This window comes from Malus sylvestris, chromosome 11 (genome assembly GCF_916048215.2).
Source record: "Malus sylvestris chromosome 11, drMalSylv7.2, whole genome shotgun sequence".
Classification (NCBI taxonomy): Eukaryota; Viridiplantae; Streptophyta; class Magnoliopsida; order Rosales; family Rosaceae; genus Malus; species Malus sylvestris.
The window spans coordinates 41,006,701-41,028,633 of record NC_062270.1 but is presented as its reverse complement, the minus strand read 5'-3'; the positions used below and the strand labels follow the sequence as shown (position 1 = coordinate 41,028,633).

Sequence of the window (21,933 nt, the reverse complement as noted above, 5' to 3'; positions counted from 1 at the left end):
CAACAATTGTTGTTTCTCATATAGGAATCCATGTGTTACTAGTTGATTAATGGATGACATGAGTAATCATAAATTTTCATATACACGTATACAATATATATGCGTCTCCGTGTTTCATATAAATGTTTTTTTTTTTAATATGTTTGATGTTATTAACATTACGGGATGGAAGAGTGGGTTTAACTGCCTTAAATTTATAATGAGATAATTATAATAATTTGGTTTGAATTCACCTTCGCAAGAATTAAACTTTATACATCTTACTCACAAGTAAAGATAAATACAATTATACCGTTGTAATATTAAATAGCTATTCCATATAGACGTTAAAAAATAGAAGGAAAAAAGGATGACCCTGGGGATGTCGTGTTACTTTGTGATTCATAACAAACAATCCATGCATCCATCAATTTTCAAGATCAGCGACAAGGCATAACGATATTTAATTATTTTGCTGATGTTGTTCTTGCTCTGCTTTCTCTGGGCCTTTCGTTCATTCAATTCGCAGCCTCCTCTTGAAGAATTCTATTCCCTCCTCTTTTCATCATCTTTCATTCTCTTTTCTTACATTCTTTATTTTATCTTTCTTTTTTTATACAAAATTAATATAAGATGTTGACGTGACTTAATCGTGACTGTTTGAATAGAAGAGAAGGAAGAGGAGGAAAAAAAAGAGGAAAAATAATCATACTCCCCTCTTGAAAACTAGAAGAATCCTCGAAGTGTTTTTTTTTGCCAGGTGGCAGGTTCCACACAAATAATTTTATTTTGTATAATGCTTGCATTCATTTTTAGGAGATGAGTTCATTTCCTCGTACGAATAATTTATAGGGACCTTTTGAATTAGACGCCTCGTTTTTAAATGTCATGTACTAAACATTTATTCCTTTTGCAAATTTGATTAAACATTGTCCCTACAATTTTGGTACTTTAATTTTATTTCATTTGAAGTCTATTCACGTTAGCATTGCCTTTTTTTCCTCCTATTTTTATGCATCTCTTATTTCTGATGATTTAAGATTTTTTTTATTTTTTATTAAAAATTTTATTTTAGTAAATTAAATAGAATGTAATAAAACTCGTTGTTAGGTACATTTGATTATATCGGTACGTTTGATTATAATGGTACATTTAGTTACTTGGTACATTTGAATTTTTGGTCCATTTGACTTCTTGTACATTTGGTACATTTAGTTGTTGATACATTTGAATTTTTGGTACGTTTGTTTTCAAAACATAAGTTTTATTACTTTTTGTCCTAATAATGAGGAAGTACTTTAATTAAATTTTTTTTTTATAGAAAGAGTCGTTAACAATGTAAAGGTTTAAATTACTTTAATTAATTTTTTTCTCTCGAAAGAGTCATTAATCAACAGATAATAACCTTTTTGTTAATTTAAAATTATATGATTTATCGTTATTATTTAGCATTATCTACAATAATAAGGATTTATCTCTGATAAAAGTTGTTCCAGAGACTTATCTACCAAAAAAACAAGACTATCTAGAGCTTTGTGTATGAATCAAACATATTTTTAAACATTGCAAAAAGATGAATATTCATTTTAAGATAGTTTATAATTGGGTACATTTTAATTTGGGATTGGTACATTTTCGTTTGACGTTGGTACATTTTCATTTAATGTTGGTATGTTTCCATTTGGTGTGGGTGTACATTTAGATTTGAAAAGTTTAAATTTTTAGACTTAAATATAGTTGAAATTATTTAAAATATATAGCAGATATTTAAATGTAAATTAATTTCAATTAATCTGAAGTAGTTCAAGTCTGAGTATCTTAATCAAATGTTTCAAAAGCTTAATCAAAAACTCAAAAAGTATAAATGTTTAATCTACAAAAGTCTAAAATGAAGCATCTAATTCTAATTTTCTCTAATTTTTATGTATATATACGTAAAATTTTAATAAGTTAAAGAAGTTTTCTTAAGAAAAATATGTATTATGACTTTTTGCATTGAGATGTTTTTAATAGAAAGTTCTTTTTTTTTTAATACTCATAATGAGGAATTAGTTGAATTAATTTTTCTATCTTATTTATTGAAAAAAGTCATTTAATGCGTATTGATGAAATTAAATTCCTATATTATAGGCAGTTAGTTGCTAAGTTACTTTACGCCTCTATATAAATGCATTTAAATTAATAGCATGAAAATTAAATAAATAGAAAATTATTAAGGTAATAATTGGTTTTGGTTACAGCATCTTAGAGCATCTCCAAATGGGATGTCAAATTTTCAACATAAAATTTGAATTTGACGGTCTATATGACATTTTGACATCTTTCAAAATTTTGATCTCTACGCAACATGTCAAATTAAATATTATTTTATTACACTTTTTTTTATTAAACTATTATTTTATTACCCATTTTGACATCATCAAAACCCCCGGATTTCTTCACTTCACACCTTCAGCCGTGGAAGCTCTGCAAGCTTCCCTCCCGCAAGTCCCTCACACCCAATTCAACCTCACCAAGAAAGGCTTCCCTCCCGCAAGTCCCTCACACCCAATTCCAACCCGACACTGATACAATCAAACGCAACCTCCGAGAGCTCGCCAGTACTAGAGCGGTGTACGGCGGAGAGAAGCTGAAGAGGGAGGAGTCTTTCTTACATCTGGCTTCTGCGTTTGGCTTTCTGCTTTTCTTCTCTCTGTTCTCTCTCTGGTTTTCCAAAATTCAAGCTTCGGTCTTTCTGGCTTTTTTTGTTTGCCTTCAGTTTCAGCGTTTCCCATAAAAAAATTAATAAAAAAATATTTGAATCTGCTGTCAAATTTGACAGCAACTTTTTTGCCAACCCGTGTCAGAGTAATTGACATTTCGATTGAAGAATATTAATGTGGTCTTTTATTATTATTATAACTTATGTAAACATTTTGACATCTCGTTTGAATATGTTTTTAATCAATCTTTAAAAGCAATGAATGTTTAATCTTAAAACAATTAAAAAAGTGTAGGTGTAGGGCGTTTAATCTTAAAACAATTATAAAAGTGTAGGGCGTTCCAATTTTCTCTTTCCAAATAGGATATGTGTATACCCATAGGATACAAAGCGTTATCTGTTTATTTATTTTTTTTATTAATATTTGTTGCTGTTATTAATTCATTTGTAACGGGCCCATTGTACCGTCGATGTGGACTTCAGCCCACTCAAATTCTGAGCAGAAAAAATGAGTAAGACCAAAAGCAATGAGGCCAGCCTTCCTGCCTGGCCCTGGAGGATCTGAGAAATGTATGAAAAGCCCACAATCCAGTCTTTTATTATTTGGGCTTTGGTTTTGAATGAAGATAGTAATGCGTGGCCCATACTTCATTTTCGACGTCGCGGCCTCCGGTCCGGTTCCAGAAGGAATGCGCATCAACGGAAGCGTATCCAACGTGGCAGATTATGATTGGGTGGAACAACCATACGTTCAACGTGATTGGCTAATTTTGGAGGAAAACACGTTGCGATATGCAATTGATACTTTGACACAAACTCGGGAATTGACCAAAAAGTGTGTTCAACGTTCATACAGTTTGTTTGGAGAGGAAATCAAATCACAACCAACGGACCAACGAACCAACTCAACACTCCATTCCACGACTTCCCAGGTCTCAGGACTCTCAGGGACTCTCTGGAGGAGGAGGAGGAGGAGGAGGACCCTCGGACCCGCTGTCCGCCGAAGCCAGTCGAGCTACTGTTTCTATTGTCTCTCATTGAATTCAATCGAACAGAGAGAGTTTGAGTGGTTGGGGGTAGATCCACCATCCAAGCCCAGATCTTTCTTTGCGATGGCGCACCACAGAAACAAGCTGTTACTTGTGTTCCTCTTCTTCCTCTCCTTCGCTGTCGCCGCCCTCATTGCGGCCGCAGGGAAGAGCTATTATGAAATACTGCAGGTGCCCAAGGGAGCCTCCGACGAGCAGATCAAGAGGGCTTACCGGAAGCTCGCCTTGAAGTACCATCCTGATAAGAACCCCGGCAACGAAGAGGCCAACAAACGATTCGCCGACATTAACAATGGTATCTTTCCTTCCTTCTTTCTCAAATCTCAATTCTTTTTCCTAGCTATAATAATCAATGACAGTGATGCTGAGAATAATAGTAGGTCCTTTGATTGATTTGATTAGCATACGAGGTGCTTTCGGATAGCGAGAAGAGGAACATATACGATAGGTACGGAGAAGATGGTTTGAAACAGCATGCAGCTAGTGGAGGCCGAGGTGGCGGCGGCATGGGAATGAACATCAACGACATTTTTTCCGAGTATGCTTCGTTCAATTTTATTGCTTTACTTTTCAGTTTCCCTACTCCGTACAATTACTCACATCACATCGTAATTCATTCATGTTTGCAACCTACACCAATTCAAAACTGAAAAACTAGAATTTTAAGATTTAATGTCTCTAATCTATGGACCTGGGGGAGCATGTTTGAGTTCAATTACTTACTTAAAAGTAAGGTAGCGGTAGCTGGTATTGATTCCGAATAACCATTCAATGAGATAGAGACTATGGAACCACACAAACACTGATTGATCGTGGTTTATCCAATTCAGTCCATGTTGAGTTATGTCTAGATTTTACTATAATGTGGGTTACATTGTACATATAGAGAACTGAGAGTTTCCAAATGATGAGGAACCAAGGAACCCTAAGATGTGGGTGAGGGGCCCCTTTTATAGGATAAGGGGTTGCTCTCCACTTCACACATTTAGTGACGGCTTAGTGAGACCGAAAACAATGGTGCAAACAGCTTTACTTGTTGCACTTTTCATAAAACTCACCTTTTCTGTTTCATATAGGTTTTTTGGTGGTGGACGCCCTACTGAAGAAGAAGATAGAATCATCAAGGGAGAAGATGTAGTCGTTGAATTGGATGCAACATTGGAAGACCTCTATATGGGAGGCTCGTTAAAGGCAAGAGACATGTATAGCTTTTAAGCTCTCAATTAAGAATATGCATTGCGATCTTCCAGTATCTAATATTAAGCATTCCTCATACAATGTGAAAGGTATGAAGTTGTTCGCCAATGCTACACTTTTACTTGCTACATTTGAACCATTCCAATAATGGGAAGTAAGCTTTAACAAAAAAATAATAATGGGAAGTAATCACATCAACTGTGACAGAAAACAATATATAATGAAAATGATTTTTAGTGGTAGCCAATAGCATGGCATCACTAGTTTCTCTCTCGCTGTCTCTCTGATATGGTCGCTGCTATCTTGTTTCTACGTTTATTACATGCAAGATAAACCAAGTTTTCCAAGCCTGTCGGCTGGTAGATGTTTCCATATTTTGTGTGTGTGATTGTACATTGTCTTTATCAGGTTTGGAGGGAGAAGAACATTCTGAAGCCAGCACCAGGGAAGAGACGATGTAACTGCAGAAATGAGGTATATCACAGGCAAATCGGTCCAGGGATGTTCCAACAGATGACAGAACAGGTATATGCTTCAACAAACATTTCTTCCAGCAAAATCTTCTGAGTGCATTTCTATCTCTTTTGTTTCCCTGTCCCTTTCTTCAATTAGTTTCACTGGCTATTATGCTACTACCGTTCTTACATACCTTGTTATGCTCTTTCAGGTCTGTGACCAATGTTCCAATGTCAAATATGAAAGGGAGGGATATTTTGTTACTGTTGATATTGAGAAAGGGATGCAAGATGGGCAAGTAAGCTTTCATTGGTCATTTTCTTTTGCAACTTGAATTTTTATTTCTGTCAATTTGCTTATGTCAGTTAACAACACATAACTTCCTCATATGCACATATTCAAATATCTCTTCCCAGTGTTTTCATGTATTCCCTCGTATATGTGTTGGTGTTTTAATTCCTGTTGATTCCTTCAGAGTATCATTCTGAATCTTCTGAAATATAAGCTTTTAGTGTGAGTGGTAACTTTATTTATTGTTCCAAATAAGATTGATGGAACTGCTTGATATTGTTTCAAATCCAGTTCGTAAGTGTAAATTTATGAATCTGGTTGATATTTCAATTTGTGAGTATAACTTTTATGAAACTGGGTTCTGTTTTGCAAAGTTGAAAGTTTCCTGGATATGGTTGCTCTCATTAGTATACTCATGTCTGATTCGGATGAGATGAATTCTGCCATTTTACAGGAGGTGGTCTTCTATGAAGATGGTGAGCCTATAATTGATGGAGAACCTGGAGATCTAAAAGTTAGTTCTATGACCTTGCCACCTTGTTTAGTAAATTGATAATTCATTGGCCATGTTCTGGCAATAACTGTCCGCATTGTTTTTGCAGTTCCGCATCCGCACAGCAGCTCACGACCGGTTCAAAAGGGAAGGCAACGACTTACACACAACTATCACTATCACACTGGTATGAGCTGAATTAAGTTGTGTGTTAGGTTTTATTGTTATCGTTAGCTAGCCAGGTTAGGAATAAGTTGCAGCTAGCATAAGGACCTTAAAACTGGAAATACAAGTTTATAGGTTGTAGAATGTGGAGTTGATTTCTTGGGCTTACAATGTAACGTGTATACAGGTTCAAGCTCTTGTTGGCTTTGAGAAGACTGTTAAGCACCTTGATGATCATTTGGTGGACATTAGCTCAAAGGTGAGTGAGCATGGCATGTACTTGTCACCTGTAGGGAAATTTGTTTTAAAATATGTCATGCTTTTCTACTTTAAAATTTCTATGGGGAGAGAAGGGGATTCATAAGTAGTATGGGTTAAACTGAGGTTTACGTTGATATCGATGCAGGGAATCACAAGGCCCAAGGAAGTGAGGAAATTCAAAGGGGAAGGGATGCCTCTACATTTCAGCAACAAGAAAGGAGATTTGTACGTAACATTTGAGGTTTTATTCCCGAACTCGCTAACAGATGATCAAAAGACAAAGATCAAGGCGGTTCTGGGCTAAGTAAGTAGGAATAGAGGATATATAATATTGTTTTTGTTTTGGTAGTTTAAAATGTTTTCCAATTGTAACATGATGAGATGAGTAGAGAGACATTAAGAAGGCCCTGAGTTGTTGTTTGAGCCCTGAGCCCTGAGCCCTGAGCCCCTCCTCCCGAGTTTAAGCTAAATAGAGCGAAACATTTTACGACAAAAAGATATCTTTTGTTGTTGTTGTATCATCTTTTTGTGAATTATTTACATGCATTCGACATTCCACAGTAGAGCCGTTAAACTGGATCGTGAATTGGGCCTGGTTAATGAGACGTCCAAAGGTTATTAGATATGGATTGGATTTGGGACTCAAAGGTGTGAAAATTGCAATTTGGGTCAAGTTTTGGTTGGAGGTTGGGGATGAGCCACCTACCTTGCTTGCTTGCTTGCTTGCTTGCTAGTTCCACCCACTCAAGACTCAACTCACTCACAACTAGTTTAGGCTGGTGACGATTCCAAATTGGCATCCCAATAATTTCCCACCTACAAAAGAAGGGAAGCAGACTCTTTTTGCATGCTTGTGTTGTGAGACATCAAAACCAACTCCTCATTTAAAGGGACGTCAAAAATTAGAAATAGGTGTGCCTGCTTAGTGCCTCAGCAACGTACATTAAGGGGGGAAAGCTCTACTCACCCTTTTTTCTTAGCTAATAAGGCATATTACCTTTTGTCCTTTGTGTTTTGCCTTAAAAGGGTGGGTTTGCCTTCAAAATCCTACTCCGCCGACTTTTCCGTTATAATAGTTTAGCTTCAACCAAATACCATACTCAATGGATCACACTATACCATACACCGGTATTAAGTAGGAACACACACAACACAACAACGCATGGTTTTTGTTTTTGTTTTTTTAAATTTATTTTTGACAAAAAAAAAGTATTAATTACTACGTTGTAAATTGTAATATCCTTACGAATTAGTTTCATACATATAAAGTGTTGAGAGAGGGACAGGACGCAGGGGGGTGTGTCATGGCCACGTGTTAAATGTAGAAGAAGCTGAGTCAGAATAATAATAGTGTCTGCAATGCATGTGTGAGCACATATCCATTCTTTCTTTCCTAATTCAATATCGTCGACTTTTTGTTTTGTTGCTACTCTGTTGCGTAGCGAATAAAAAAGATTGGTACAAAGAAAGATAGAGCCTTTTATTAAGGACACGTCACACATATGATCCATCCGTAGATTCTTATTCTTTACGGACAAGGAACTTCTCCGTATCTTTGTTGTGCGGGTTCGGAAATCAATCAATCATATTCGTTCATCGTATAATATTATGTTAGTTTTCATTATGTACTATTTATATTTAATTTAATATTTAAAATTTAAAATGATTTCTAACCGCCCAATGTACGATGAACGAATACGATTGATTGATATTTCAGATATTCACAAAGATAATTCGAAAAAGATTCTATAATGCATCTTGTGGAGAGGCTTAGTGAGCATATCAACATGCTGATCAACAAAGATAATAAAGTGAACATGATGACTCTCCAATGCCACTTTTTCACGAACAAGGTATACCAAAACTCTCTAAATTCCCTAATGCATTATTATTAAATTGATAGTCTAATAGGGAACATGTATAGCAGCTATTGAAATTTGAACGCAATCAATACCCATAAAATATTTTATGAAGTTGCAAACAATTTAGTGATGAAACGTAAAACGTTGGTGGGGTGGGTCATGGTTGGGGGCTGTCTCCAAACCCTTATATTCAATACGTTAATGCACGCTACATTGCTACAACATTCGGAAATGGAAAATGTTTTCAAATCCAAACCATCGCCTTATTCGGCCCTTTCTATTTCTCCATTTCGGTCAAAAAAAGGTTTATTATCAAATATGCAGTTGAGAGAAGGTTGAAAAGAGCGTGACTTGCAAAGTTGCAAGTTTGGTGAGCATTTGTGGTTTTACAAAACTCCCAAAATTACAAACAAACCCCTTTCCCTTTCCTTTTCTTTCTTCTTCGTCTTTTTCCTCTCTCTCTCTCTCTCTCTCTCTCTCTCTCGCCTCGCGTTAAAAGGCCCCTCTCTCCCTCTCAGTTCCATTTCCTGTAGCTACGTGCAAGAAAGAAACACAGACGACCCACCCAAATTTGAATTCAGAGACTTTACTTATTTGTAAATGGTTGGTTAACGCCTTGCAAGTTTTTTATTTGTTTACGTGTTTTGCGAAATCAAACCAAAACCTCCCAACACAAAATCAAACCAAAATCCCCATTAATCATATTTGTTCTCTCTCTCTCTCTCTCTCTCTCTCTCTATACATCAAAAAGAAGAGGAAAGGAAGCAGGGAGTCTCAAGAAATGGATGCTCTTTGTCTGAAAACAACTGCGCCAGGGATACACGGCCTATCTTCCACCATCTCAGCGGCTGCAGCCCTCGATGTCCGTACGAGCCCATCTCCGTCTCAGGTGAGCGCCATCGGCTGCTCCTCCGCATCTGGGATTGACAAGTCAACCGTAACCGCGGCTCAGAAAAGGATAACGCCGTTTTCCAGATTCTCATTCAAGCACCCTCTGAAATCCTTATGGCCTGGAGCAGCAAGAGGTGGTGGACCCGCCTACAATGGGATGGCTCTCGACGACGCCGTCCCCTTGTCCTCTAAGGAGGAGGGCGAGGAGGAGGAGCTCCAGAGTGCGACCAGGGCGTCGGACGGTCAAAGTGGGAACTGGGTTTTGAAGATTTTGCACGTGAGGTCTCTTTCTCTACCCAGGAGAGAGGAACAGCAGGGAGGCAAGAGTGGCGGCGTTGCAGAGCTACCCACGGGAGATAGAAAAACCATGGTGGATGATGACTCGGAGGAAGACGATGACGAAAATAATTGTTGTAGTGTTTCAGATGAGGCCGAGTTTGATAAAGACACGTTTCGTCGGTTGCTTCGGAAGGTCTCGTTGGCGGAGGCGAGGTTTTATGCTCAAATGTCGTATTTGGGGAGCTTAGCTTATTCCATTCCTAAAATCCAGGTACGCACACATCATTCCTTCATTCCCAATTGAGGTTTCTATAGTTTCTGATTTGGTTTGGTCCCAATTTCCCATGTTACAATTTCTCGTGTTTTGTAATCCAGCAATTTTGGTCGTCTTTGATTTGATTGCCTGACCAGTTAGTCCTATTAGGCTGCTTCTTCGAAATCTGTTTTTGTAGCTTCCTATTTTGTTTGTCTGCGTCCTCGTTTAATGTCTCCATAATTTCTCCAATCCAGCACTTGTATCTGGTAAGCCAATTAAATGGGCTCATTCATGAGTCATAAGACCTCGTCGTCTGAATTCTGGAAAATCTTATGGAATTTGTCTTCCTTTGACGTGCGTCTGCACCTGAGGTAGTGAATTCTGCATTTGATAGGAATGTGATTGAATAGATATTAGTTGTTTACCTCGGTTAGGAATTTTTCCGTGTTAAGAAGAAGTTTATACATCTTGTAATAAGGCATCACTCGGGTCTCGTGTTCTGCTGTTTATCGATTCCGGGCAGTTTGATTATCTACTCGTTTGATGGCATTACTGAATTCTTAATAACTTGAGGTTCATGATATGTATATGATGCTATAGTTACATTTTGCCTTAAATTAGATAATCACTCCCGAATCTCACATATTCCATCTCATGTATCTAATTTACCATCAACCAATTCAATTCCTATATAAAGGCTACATGCATAATAAGAACTTATTCTGACTTAGTTTCAAATTCAGACGGGAAATCTTCTAAGAAGGTATGGTCTGCGTTTTGTTACTTCTTCAGTAGAGAAGAAGGAATTGACTGCTAAAACTGAGAAAGATCAGGGGTCAGCTGAGATTCGAGAAACTGAAAAAAACCTTAAGGAAGACAAGGAAGAAGATGCGGAAGTAAAGGAGCAAAAGAACTATGGATATCGAATAAGTCCATCTGCTGCTTATCATATTGCTGCTTCTGCAGCTTCCTATCTGCATTCTCAAACAAGGAGCATACTTCCATTCAAATCCTCAGAGACCGAGGCAGATAAAGACTACCATGAAGAAGGCAGTGAAAGAAGTGAAGCTGTTAATAGGATGAACTCAGAAGTGGCTTCTTTAATGGCAACCACCGACTCAGTTACAGCCGTGGTTGCTGCAAAGGAAGAAGTAAAGCAGGCTGTTGCAGATGACTTAAATTCAACAATTTCATCACCTTGTGAATGGTTCGTATGTGATGATGATCGAAGTGGCACCAGATTCTTTGTCATTCAGGTAAGGAAACCGATTGTGGTTTTATACTTCTGTTTCAGAGAATATTTCCCAGTTTTATAACTTACTTACCAGCTCATTTGTTTTCTATATTTGACCTCCGATCTACATGTTTTGCAGGGGTCTGAATCACTAGCATCCTGGCAAGCAAATCTACTTTTTGAGCCCATTCAGTTTGAGGTTAATCCCTTCTCCACATTTTCTTTAGTTTTCCTAGTCTTTGTATTGACCTTGTTTGTATGAGATGATTGAAGAATGCTCTTTTAAGTAATTACTTATTGAATGAATCTTCTTTTTCTAGGGACTGGATGTGCTTGTGCATAGAGGCATATACGAGGCTGCGAAAGGGATATACGAACAGATGCTGCCTGAAGTCCATGCCCACCTCAAATCTCATGGTGACCATGCAATCTTTCGTTATACTGGGCATTCTTTAGGGGGAAGCTTGGCACTCTTAATAAATCTCATGTTGCTTATACGGCTAGAAGTGCCAATTTCTTCCCTGCTTCCTGTTATTACTTTTGGTGCACCATCCATTATGTGTGGAGGTGATCAATTGCTTCACAAGCTTGGATTACCGCGAAGTCATGTTCAGTCTATTACGTTGCACAGAGACATTGTACCCCGTGCCTTCTCTTGCAATTACCCAAATCATGTGGCAGAGCTTCTCAAGGCTTTGAATGGGAACTTTCGGAATCATCCCTGTCTCAATAACCAGGTAAGACTAGTACTGTCTCAGAAAGATCACAATAGGAGAAAAGAAAAAACATTGAATATATCCGTTTCATCATTCCCCTGATTTCGACATTTATAGCTGATCGTTTTTGTCTTTCCTCAAAACAGAAGCTACTGTATTCTCCAATGGGGGAGATGCTGATTCTTCAACCAGATGAGAAATTCTCCCCAAATCATCATCTTCTTCCATCGGGCAGCGGTCTGTATCTTCTAAGCTGTCCTCTGTCTGATGGCAGTGATGCAGAGAAGCAGCTCCGCGCTGCACAGTTGGTATTCCTAAACTCACCACACCCACTTGAAATCTTAAGTGATCGGTCTGCATATGGTTCAGAAGGAACCATTCAAAGAGATCATGATGTGAATTCTTACTTAAAATCTGTTCGCGGGGTAATTCGGGAAGAGCTTAGCCAGATCAGAAAGGCCAGGAGACAGCAGCGCCGCAAGGTGTGGTGGCCCTTGATAGCACCCCGGAGCAAGCATGCAGGAGGTGTGATTGTGGGAATCAACCTGGGGCAAGAAGAGCAATTAAACTTTTCAGGTGCATTACAGACCGGAAAAGAATCGTTGAAACGGTTCAGTAGACTTGTTGCATGGGAGCACATGCATTTGTTTGTGGTGCTTTTGGTGCCGGCGCGATTGTTAGTCTTGGGGGCATACAGCATCATCAGTTTCCGGTGACTAAGCAGTAACCTAGCAGTATTAGGTTACGAGGCATCAGAGAGGCGGGCGATTCACGTTACGTTTCACGTTTTATGGGTGGTGGGTGGGTGGCCGAACAATTAGATGATTCTTTATTCAATTTGTTTGCTTGTTCGAAATAGAAAGCAAAATCCAGAGTGAGGGTGATGTTTCTTGTTCCATTCTCATTTCTCAGACTTGACGAATGTCGAGCTGGATACTCCTATGTAAACAAGATGAAATTATTATGAATCTCTTGTTAATGAAACAGACATGTTTTGTACATTTTATGATTTTTATTTTTTTTATATTTTTTTTCAGAAATTTGCCAAATTGGCAGAAAACCGTGAGGTTAACTCTTTGCAAGATCCTTTGAATGCGCACTAAGGAAAATATCACAAAGCCATTTGGAATCAGTGCTACATTGACTCAGTCACATTTATTCATCACTAAAAGATGCTATACGCAGCAAGAACACATTTTCGATGGCCATAACATCTATTCATCACTGAAAGATGCCACACCATCGGTGGGCGGCCAGAACAAATTTCCGATCAGATTCCCACAAACAAAAATTGCCTACCAAAACAAAAGCATATATACCATCTTGGATAGAAAACTCACATCTCCGATGGCCAATGGCACAACACAATATGCTTCCAACATGAATCGTAAGTGTTTTACTTTCTGAAACCGAGAAGAAAACCAACATAGCGAAGGGGAAGTTGGGGTTTTATTTTCTTACAGATCAAGTTTACCAGCCAAGTACCACGAGTGCATAGCAAGGCTGCCAAATGCCAAGATGTTGGCAAGAGATGACAGTCCGTGAATCATACCAAACTTCTTATTCATGGCTGCCAGTTTTGGGTTTACCTTTGCAACTTGCACATTCTTTGACCCTCCAACTTCTTCCCCAATGTTCTGCTCCCTCTCCACCTTATGCCTTTGCTTCATCATCTGCACCCACCGGCACCATGACAGACAGTGATGACATGCGCATGTTATGGTCCAAATAAACCAACAACTACACTGTGAGCGTCAGCTACTTAACCAGATAAACACAGAGACATAGTTGTGATACGTTTTATCTACCTAATCCGCAGACAGACATAGTCACAAACTGGCGATTACCTCGATAGTCATGGGAGTGAAGACGAAGAGATTGGTGAGATTGAAAGCAAAGGAAGAGAGCAAAAAGCCGAGCTGGTACTTGTCGGTAACAGAGGAAGAGCTCCACGGATGCAAATACCCAAACGACCCAGCTGATACTGCAAGGCATATCCCAACCATGGTGAAATAAGCCGGAAACATCTTGCTCTGAAGATTCCCGAACTGATGCCGCGGAAGATTCCTATTTTCCAATTCATCAATCATTCAATTTTTTGTTATTCTTCTCCTTTGACCAAAATAAAAAAATTACTGACAAAAAATGGAAATTCAAGAGAAGATAAAAAATGAATACTTGAACATGATGATGCCGCCGATGAAGGTGACCCAGAGAGCGGCGCCGAATGCGGTGGAGAAGCAGAGCAGATGAGCCAGCTTTAGGTAGGTGGAGAGGGTGGGAGATTTCAGACCGTCCGATTTCGATCCAAAGGTCTCCGGGGAGAATATCACTCCGATGGCCAAGAAAGCCACGGCTGCTAGGAATCGCGTCAACCAAGCCATGGCAAGAGATTGAACGATTGAAGCTTGAAGCCTTACACACTTTCTCTCTCACTAATCTGTCTGTGCCTAGTAGTCTCTACTCTCTCACTATTTTCTTCTTCTCTGGAATTGTCGCAAATGGCAGGTAGGTGCTTTGCTTCTTTCATTCGCCCACCGTCCTTGACTCTCCACTCACAATTCATGCTAGTTTTATTGCTGACCGTTGGATTCACCAATCTGATCTGATCGAAACGTTGACGATTCACTTTACGCCAACATTTAGCCAGAGGCCCATTTTATCATATATGTCAACGACTCTTGGCCGGTTTATGGGCTTCATGGCCCTTTAATCTTGGCGGTAATGGGCAGTGACACGGTTCAACATCTGTCGTGCCGCGCTCGCACAAATTAGACCTCCCGCAACTGCACCAAAATATCCCACCCTTTTTTAATTATAAAAAAATAATTAATAATTTTCATTTTCTCCCCCCCCCCCCCCCGGGGAACAGTGAGTCGGTCTCTGAGTCTTCCTCCACAAGTTTCAGGCTGTAAGCAAGCAGATGAGATTGCAGAAGCCATTGCAGCCTCACCCCTTGAATCGCGCCTTTCTTCCATTTCCTTTTGGGGTTTTATTACTGGATGAATCTTGGGTCCAGGCTTTAGTTATTTAACTGCCGAGACTCACACTGAGAGAGCGAGAGAGTTGAAAGGATTCAAATTTCAATGACGGGGGGAGGTTCAACGCCCGAGACGTTTGCCGGCGTACGTTTCCTTCTCTTGGGATTTGACACCTTTGACGAGCACCAGGTCCTCCTTCCTCCTTCCCCCTTGTATCTTCAGTCTAAGGAATTTCAAATATCTCAAATTTCCATGTGTAATGTGGTAGCCTTGCTTAGTTTGGTTTTGTGTTTATGAATCGCGCAGGTTCGATCTAAGCTTGTAGATTGCGGCGGAGTGGATGTTGCCCACTACTCCCCCAATTGTACCCACGTCATTGTCGATAAAATTGTGTATGTAAGTCTATTTTTCCTTGTAATTTCTTCTTCAAGCTTCTGTTTTGACGCTTTAAGACGTTCATGCTATGTGTCCGTTTCTGCGTTTATTGTAGAATTAGTGAAAGAATGCTGTATTATGCGCATTTTCCTACATTGTGTAGGATGATCCCGTTTGTGTTGCTGCTCGAAATGACGCCAAGACGCTCGTCACCGCTTTATGGGTCCATCATAGTTTTGATGTTGGACTCCCCGTTGATCCCGCTTCGGTGAGTTTTGTTTCCCTTATTTCTCAGTCTTACTTGTCTTTTCATTTTCCAGTTCTGCTCCTTTCTTTTGTTTTGGGATCAAGCTTCTTGAACATGTCCTCATTCCCAGTGAAGTTTTCCATTTATTCATTTATTTAATACATAATAATGCACAGTTACAAAGTTCCAAATTTCACTGAATCTTTATGTGAAAACTCGAGCTGCCATAGTTTAAAGAACCTTTGAGTCTGCAAGTACTGTTCTGTATTAATATTATCCTTTTGCACAGATTATATACAGACCTCTTAGAGATTTGAATGGTATTCCGGATGCCAAGGGACTTATTGTATGCTTGACTGGATATCAACGACAAGATAGAGATGACATTATGGTACGCATTTCTAGTTTTTTGCAATGCTTCTGATATAGGCCCTACTGGAGACTGGAGATTTGTTTCATGAGTGCCTGTCTTGTGATTTGTTTCTGTTTTCTTTATCAGACAATGGTTGGGTTAATGGGTGCTAAGTTTTCTAAGCCATTGGTGGCAAACAAAGTCACCCATCTCGTGTGCTACAAATTTGAGGATTTGCATTTTATCCATTATCTGTTATGCATTCTTCTTTAGCTCTTTGACTTTTGTATTGAAAGTTACGAAACAAATTATTTTTATATTGTCAGGGGAGAAGTACGAACTTGCCAAGAAAATCCCAAAGATGAAGCTGGTGTATCATTGGTTGGAAGATTGGTGAGTTCATGTTCTGTTCACTCTCTTATGTTTTGAAATTCTGATATTATTTGGCATCTATTCAGATTGTTGAAACAAAAGAAAAGAAGCTTTCCATCCCTATGAATTGTTTATTTGTTTCCGTCTAAGCTCCTTTTTACATGCTTCAGCTTAAGGGATTGGCAACTTCTTCCAGAAGATACTTACAACACTAGGTGAGTTGGTTGCGTGTGAACTTTTGAACTATATTTTTCTGTATAGACCTGCAAATTTATATGCTGATCTCTCACTCTCTCAACAGTGGGTATGAACTGGAGATGATGGAGGCTGAGGCTAGAGATTCAGAAGATGAGGCTGAAAACACATTTGTGAAGCAAGCTGGGGTGAGAACACTGAGAAGCATGTATAAGAGTCCTCACAATATAAAAGCTGGCTCACCAACAACACCTAGATTGCCTACACCAGAAGGAGAGATGCCTAATGTTCCCTTGGTTTTTAATAATGCCATTGGCAACTTATCAATTCCTCGGAATGAGAATAAATTGGATCAAGCCTCAAGCGTTTCTAATTCTTATGTTTCCAAGGGATTAAGATGTCAGGATGCATGCCAGTTGAGGGCTGCTAGTGGCCGTGACCTAAATGATCAACATCACGGAACCCCTGATCCTAAGGTGAGAGATGATTTCATAATTAATTGTGGTTCTGCTGAAAGGGCTTCTCACTTGGCTGGGAAATTAAGCTACTCAAGGCAAACCTCATGGAGGCCAACACTTCCATTACACATGGGAAATAAATCAGGCGGTGGTAGTGTGTCTTCTAAAGTACCTATTCGCAAATTAAATGCCAATGATGATTTGGCCTCTTATACTTTGAAAGCAGATCAAGCAGATGAAAAATTTGACTCCAATTGTGTTGAAGTCCCTTTAAAAGATACTAATTTACAGAACAGAGAAGAGTCAAGTGGTATATTTCCTCGGAAAAGGGTGATGGATCTCTCTTATACTAGCTCCAAATCACAGAAGATGAATCCGGGTGCAAAATCAGGTAGCATGCATAGTCCTTCATCTAGTATTAGATCTCCAAAAGTAAAGCCTACATCTTTGATTGATGGTTCATGGAGACTACTAGCCATTATATCGTTGCAAAAGATGACCACTCTCTGGATAAAACTGGCAATTTGAATGTTGCAGGAATTTCAATTGCTTTGACTTTCTCTGCCACTGTGATCTCAAACATGGGGAAAGATGTAAATGCAAACACGAAATCATCTCCAACCACTTTTCGAAGATTAAGAAAATCCAGCTTATCCAGCAAGCCTGGCATTGTAGATTCTGCTGAGGAAAAGTCTACAACTGCGGTCACCAAAACGGTGGAACTGCAAAATCAGCCAACGACCCTGCTAGTCTGAACTTGCTTAAAGAGAGAAATAATGACTTGGTAACAAAACATCTTAAGCAGAAGGTGAAGTCCAAGAAGACTCTAGGTTCTTGGCCTAAGTTAGTTTCTGCTAACCAAAAGGGGTCTGTGCACTTATATAAAGATGCCTCCTTAAATGATACCGCAATTATTTTCAATGCAGGGGATCATGAAAAATCCCCTGATCCCACGAAGCTTGGTGTGCTCTGCTCAGATGTTAATTTTGAACCCCCAAACAAGGTGGAGGGAAAAGATGTTAACATGTCTGCAGATGTTGCTGAGAAAAACTGTGAATCTATGGATGATGAAACTAGGCTCCGGTGGAAGAACATGAACATAAATTGGAGAATGTACTTCATGAAGCTGGTTATGGTGGCCCAGGCAACAAATAAATGTGTCACCATGGATGATAGGTCAGGACAGGAGCAGCACCTACAGGATCACTCTGATGCCTGTGCTCCTTGTGATGTAATGGTCAAGTCAGGTTCTGACAACATTTATCTGCTAGTTGAGTCAACTGCAAACGGAAATGCTGTCAAGGGAAAGAAGAAACAAGGGAAAAAGCTTGCTTTGGGTAAAACCAAGCTGAAAACTGTTCCCCCTGTCACGGATGTTGTGAAACCTAACAAAGTTGTCGTCGTACCCAGTGCACAAGGCTCCTGCTTTACGCAGGGTCTGGGAGAGGTGAATGTCGGCTAGCCTTACCCCCATTTATGGAGAGGCTGCTCCCAAAAACCTAACAAAGTTGTCTCTGAGGAAAATACTAGGAATGATAACACTGTGGTGACAGAAAAGAAACAAGAAAAAAGATGTGCAGGTTTAGTAGGCAAATCTGAGTGCCGTGTTGTGCCCCAAAATAAGTTAGAGGATTCTTCCGAAATGAAGGAGAACAGGCCAACTGTTGGTGGAGATCAAACTGTAAGCAAGTCCAAACAGCAGGCAGAAAAATCAACAGCTAAATCTGATACAACTCCGTTGAAGATAATTCAAACATCTGTGGAGAGAAGTGACAATCCTTCAACACCTGAAGGGAAGGCTCCAAGCAAAGTTAAAATTGAACCTGTAAGGTTTATTCTGAGTGGGCACCGATTTCAAAGAAAGGAGTTTCAGAAAGTTATCAAGCGTTTGAAAGCAAAATGTTGCCGGGATTCTCATCACTGGTCTTACCAGGCAACGCACTTCATCTCTCCAGATCGAGTTGGCAGGACAGAGAAGTTTTTCGCAGCTGTAGCGTCTGGAAGGTATGTATGTTATTGTTATCTCATTAGTGTGCCTTTATCCTAGGATTCTTGGGATCAGCTAATTGAATTTTCACAGTGCAAATGGATGCTATAATGTATTCTACGTACGTTGAGTGCAGGTGGATTCTTAAGAGTGATTATCTGGAAGCTAGTGATAAGGAAGGAAGGTTTTTGGAAGAAGAACCTTATGAATGGTACAAGAATGGCCTTGGTGAAGATGGTACCATCAATTTGGAGGCCCCAAGGAAGTGGCGGCTCTTGAGAGAGAGAACAGGCCATGGTGCTTTCCACGGAATGCGCATTATCATATATGGCGAATGTATTGCACCACCTTTGGTATGTCATTTTTTCCAATTTTAATTTCGATTTTTTTTTTACATTGTTCTGATGTAAATAATGCCTTATCTTTTGCTAAAGAACATTAGATATCTTTCTCAAATAGTCCAATTCTTTTTTTCATGCTTATGGGGGATGTTATTACTCGGAATCCATTGAAAGCCAACTAGAGAGTTAACCAGAATGTGCACTAGTTGTCTTCAAACAGGATACTCTGAAGCGTGTCATGAAGGCTGGTGATGGAACAATTTTGGCGACTTCTCCTCCTTACACCCGCTTCCTTAAGTCGGGGGTTGACTATGCCATTGTCAGTCCAGGCATGCCCCGTGCTGATATGTGGGTACAAGAGTTGTTGAAGCATGAGATACCCTGCGTTGTGGCCGATTACTTGGTTGAGTACGTGTGCAAACCTGGGCACCGGCTTGACAGACACGTGCTATACAACACCAATGCGTGGGCGGAGAAGTCATTTGAGAGAGTACAGAGCAGGGCGGAGGACATGGTGGAGGAAGCGTTTACAGGTGAGGATGGTGATGATTCTAGTTGCAGCGATGGTAGTGATATAGCTTGCGTGGTGTGTGGGTGTGGGGAGAGAGGAGAGGTGATGTTGATATGCGGCAACGAAATTGGGAGCGTGGGGTGTGGAATTGGTACTCATATCGAGTGCTGCAATCCACCGCTTGAAAGTGTTCCGGAGGATGACTGGTTTTGTCCAAACTGTAGTTGGAGCAAAAACAGCACCAAATCTTCCAAGAAAAGGAAAATGGGTTTGTTGGTTGACAGTTAATGGCTTGTAGAGTAGAGTAGAACTACTGTATTGTAAATCAGTAATCGTATGATGATATTTATTTTGATTAATAAATGCACACAAGAGAAGAGGAGAAGAGAAGTTTTCTGAGTTGTGACTGGGCCATGTTAATGTATGATCACAACATTCATACAACACGTGTTTATTTATTTCTCCTAGTTCTATCACCACCAAAAGTTTTTTAAAGGGAATTTTAACGAAAAGCTTATGGTACTGTTCATTTTAACGAAAAATCATATTTTTACACTAAAAAGTCAATCCTGGTACTATTTATTTTACTTTTTATCATTAAAATTCAAAGTTTTCAAACTTTTTTTATTAGTTTTTTTTTTTTTTAAATTGTCCGGTATTTAAGTAGGTACTTTATGTTACTTATTGTTAGGTATTAGGCTTTGTCGCAAGGGGCACCGCTCATGTTAGGAGTGGAAGTGTTCATATATTAATTGTATATTACTCTGTCATATAACTGATATGAGATCATATTCTTCAACACTCTGCATGTTATAATACCATTAGAGAGGCATAAATAATATCAATTTCCTCACTTGTATGATAACATGTGGGGTACTATGTAATACTGTATAGCAATCGGCATGTATTGTAAGTCGGATCATATGGGGTACATGTATAACAGTTATCTCAAAGTAGTATTTTATGGAAGCTATATACTTGTTTTACATCGAAGGGTTATACTCTTTGAAAACGTTTTACAAAACTTTATTTTATAGATCCACTCACTTTTGTTTAATTTAGTGGCAAAGCTCTAGTGACTGAGAATTTATAGCAAAAGTTGACATGAAGGAGGCTTCTCCTTACGATGTAAATGTTCTTACTTTATTTTTATTACAATTTATTTATGCTCTAACATCACTTGTGCGATAAGATTTCAACATTGTTTGCACGCGCACAATAGTATTAGTTACTTCAAGTTTTAAATTAGTAGCACTTTCCGCATTATCATCACTTTATGACTTCGTCATCCTTCAAATGTCGGTCAACGTAGTTCGATCCAAGCGTCCAAGTAAACATTCCGAGTCGGAGTTTTTAAAAAATCCCTCCTACCACCACTTGGATTCCTGGAAGTCTTGAGCTCTTCTCTTCTAGTTTTGGTACGCACTTTGTAACGACCCGTCCCAATTTATTGTATATATATGTTATCCCTGAGTATGTAAAGTGACGGTAATGCCCTCGAGGCTTAGTGACGTGGATGTACGTTTATAGTTTTAAATTATTTTTCCAGCTGACGTGATTAAATTATACGTGACATCATGAAAATGTTGACACGAGTTAGGCTCGAATTGGAGTTGTGATGAGGAAGTTACGAATGAATAGGTGTAATTGGGTAGAGTTATAATTTTGGGTTGTCCATAACCTATCCACCAATTATCTTCTTTTCCTACAACCTTGGACCCAATTAGAATTTTTAGGCTTGTTTTATTTCTTTTGGACCAATTGTTAGGCCCTAAATCACATAGCCCAATCAGGGCTTATGATCCTTTTATGTTGCCCAATCCCGTAACCTACACTGACACACCCACACACACACATACGTAACTCTCACCCTCACCATTTCTCTCGAATTTTCTATCGTCTGTACGACTCGAGCTTTCTAACCTTCAAACACTATCAAAACGTCACGGATCGAACCCACTGAGGTTACCATCACCCTTCTCTCGACTTCATAAGCTTGGTGGTACCATTGGTTCGAAGAAAGGACTTCAAAAACCTGAGAACACACGAGCTCCAGCGAGGTGGAAGTTTACTCCGACATGATCGCCGAAGTTCTACAAGGTTTTAAGGTTCTAAAAGGGTCCTAATCAACTCTAAAAAGACCCTAGGTTAGTTTGGGAGTGGATAAAACGTCGGGATAAAGGGATTCACCGAGTTGCAGGTTTAGCCGAAGGTTTCGAAGGTTTTTTCCTACCATTTTTAGTCGGTTTTAGGACTTCAAATAGAAACCGGCGACGCAACGGCA

At 39.3% G+C, this 21,933-nt stretch overlaps 3 protein-coding genes and 1 pseudogene across 3 annotated transcripts; 3 read left to right on the top strand and 1 right to left on the bottom strand.

Annotated features, from left to right (window-relative positions):
- The first annotated feature begins 3,285 nt into the window (after positions 1 to 3,285).
- LOC126591248 (dnaJ protein ERDJ3B-like) lies at positions 3,286 to 7,113 on the top strand. The gene is made up of 9 exons (XM_050256836.1): positions 3,286 to 4,024; positions 4,132 to 4,267; positions 4,806 to 4,920; positions 5,335 to 5,451; positions 5,594 to 5,680; positions 6,128 to 6,187; positions 6,276 to 6,353; positions 6,519 to 6,590; positions 6,738 to 7,113. The coding sequence occupies exons 1-9, from the start codon at positions 3,301 to 3,303 to the stop codon at positions 6,894 to 6,896; spliced, it is 1,548 nt and encodes a 515-aa protein (XP_050112793.1). The 5' UTR covers positions 3,286 to 3,300; the 3' UTR covers positions 6,897 to 7,113.
- A 1,715-nt stretch (positions 7,114 to 8,828) lies between these two features.
- On the top strand, positions 8,829 to 12,831 carry LOC126589436 (phospholipase A1 PLIP2, chloroplastic-like). Its single transcript, XM_050254723.1, has 5 exons — positions 8,829 to 9,895; positions 10,624 to 11,136; positions 11,254 to 11,313; positions 11,435 to 11,851; positions 11,977 to 12,831. The coding sequence occupies exons 1-5, from the start codon at positions 9,236 to 9,238 to the stop codon at positions 12,544 to 12,546; spliced, it is 2,220 nt and encodes a 739-aa protein (XP_050110680.1). The 5' UTR covers positions 8,829 to 9,235; the 3' UTR covers positions 12,547 to 12,831.
- Positions 12,832 to 12,952: 121 nt separating this feature from the next.
- Positions 12,953 to 14,359, bottom strand: LOC126589437 (uncharacterized). Its single transcript, XM_050254724.1, has 3 exons — positions 14,009 to 14,359; positions 13,678 to 13,897; positions 12,953 to 13,503 (listed from the first exon to the last, which is right to left on the bottom strand). The coding sequence occupies exons 1-3, from the start codon at positions 14,212 to 14,214 to the stop codon at positions 13,288 to 13,290; spliced, it is 642 nt and encodes a 213-aa protein (XP_050110681.1). The 5' UTR covers positions 14,215 to 14,359; the 3' UTR covers positions 12,953 to 13,287.
- Positions 14,360 to 14,608: 249 nt separating this feature from the next.
- Positions 14,609 to 20,050, top strand: LOC126589439 (BRCT domain-containing protein At4g02110-like; annotated as a pseudogene).
- The last annotated feature ends 1,883 nt before the right edge of the window (positions 20,051 to 21,933 follow it).

What these genes read in the sequence shown, in the direction of transcription:
- LOC126589436 (XM_050254723.1), top strand. Translation starts at nt 9,236, where the DNA reads ATGGATGCTCTTTGTCTGAAAACAACTGCGCCAGGGATACACGGCCTA. An exon ending in ATTCCATTCCTAAAATCCAG is followed by an intron (nt 9,896 to 10,623) that starts GTACGCACACAT and finishes TTTCAAATTCAG; the next exon opens with ACGGGAAATCTTCTAAGAAG. An exon ending in ATCCCTGTCTCAATAACCAG is followed by an intron (nt 11,852 to 11,976) that starts GTAAGACTAGTA and finishes TCCTCAAAACAG; the next exon opens with AAGCTACTGTATTCTCCAAT.
- LOC126591248 (XM_050256836.1), top strand. Translation starts at nt 3,301, where the DNA reads ATGAAGATAGTAATGCGTGGCCCATACTTCATTTTCGACGTCGCGGCC. An exon ending in ATTCGCCGACATTAACAATG is followed by an intron (nt 4,025 to 4,131) that starts GTATCTTTCCTT and finishes TGATTTGATTAG; the next exon opens with CATACGAGGTGCTTTCGGAT. An exon ending in GAGAACCTGGAGATCTAAAA is followed by an intron (nt 6,188 to 6,275) that starts GTTAGTTCTATG and finishes TTGTTTTTGCAG; the next exon opens with TTCCGCATCCGCACAGCAGC.
- LOC126589437 (XM_050254724.1), bottom strand. Translation starts at nt 14,214, where the DNA reads ATGGCTTGGTTGACGCGATTCCTAGCAGCCGTGGCTTTCTTGGCCATC. An exon ending in GGCGGCATCATCATGTTCAA is followed by an intron (nt 13,898 to 14,008) that starts GTATTCATTTTT and finishes ATTGGAAAATAG; the next exon opens with GAATCTTCCGCGGCATCAGT. An exon ending in TCACTCCCATGACTATCGAG is followed by an intron (nt 13,504 to 13,677) that starts GTAATCGCCAGT and finishes CGGTGGGTGCAG; the next exon opens with ATGATGAAGCAAAGGCATAA.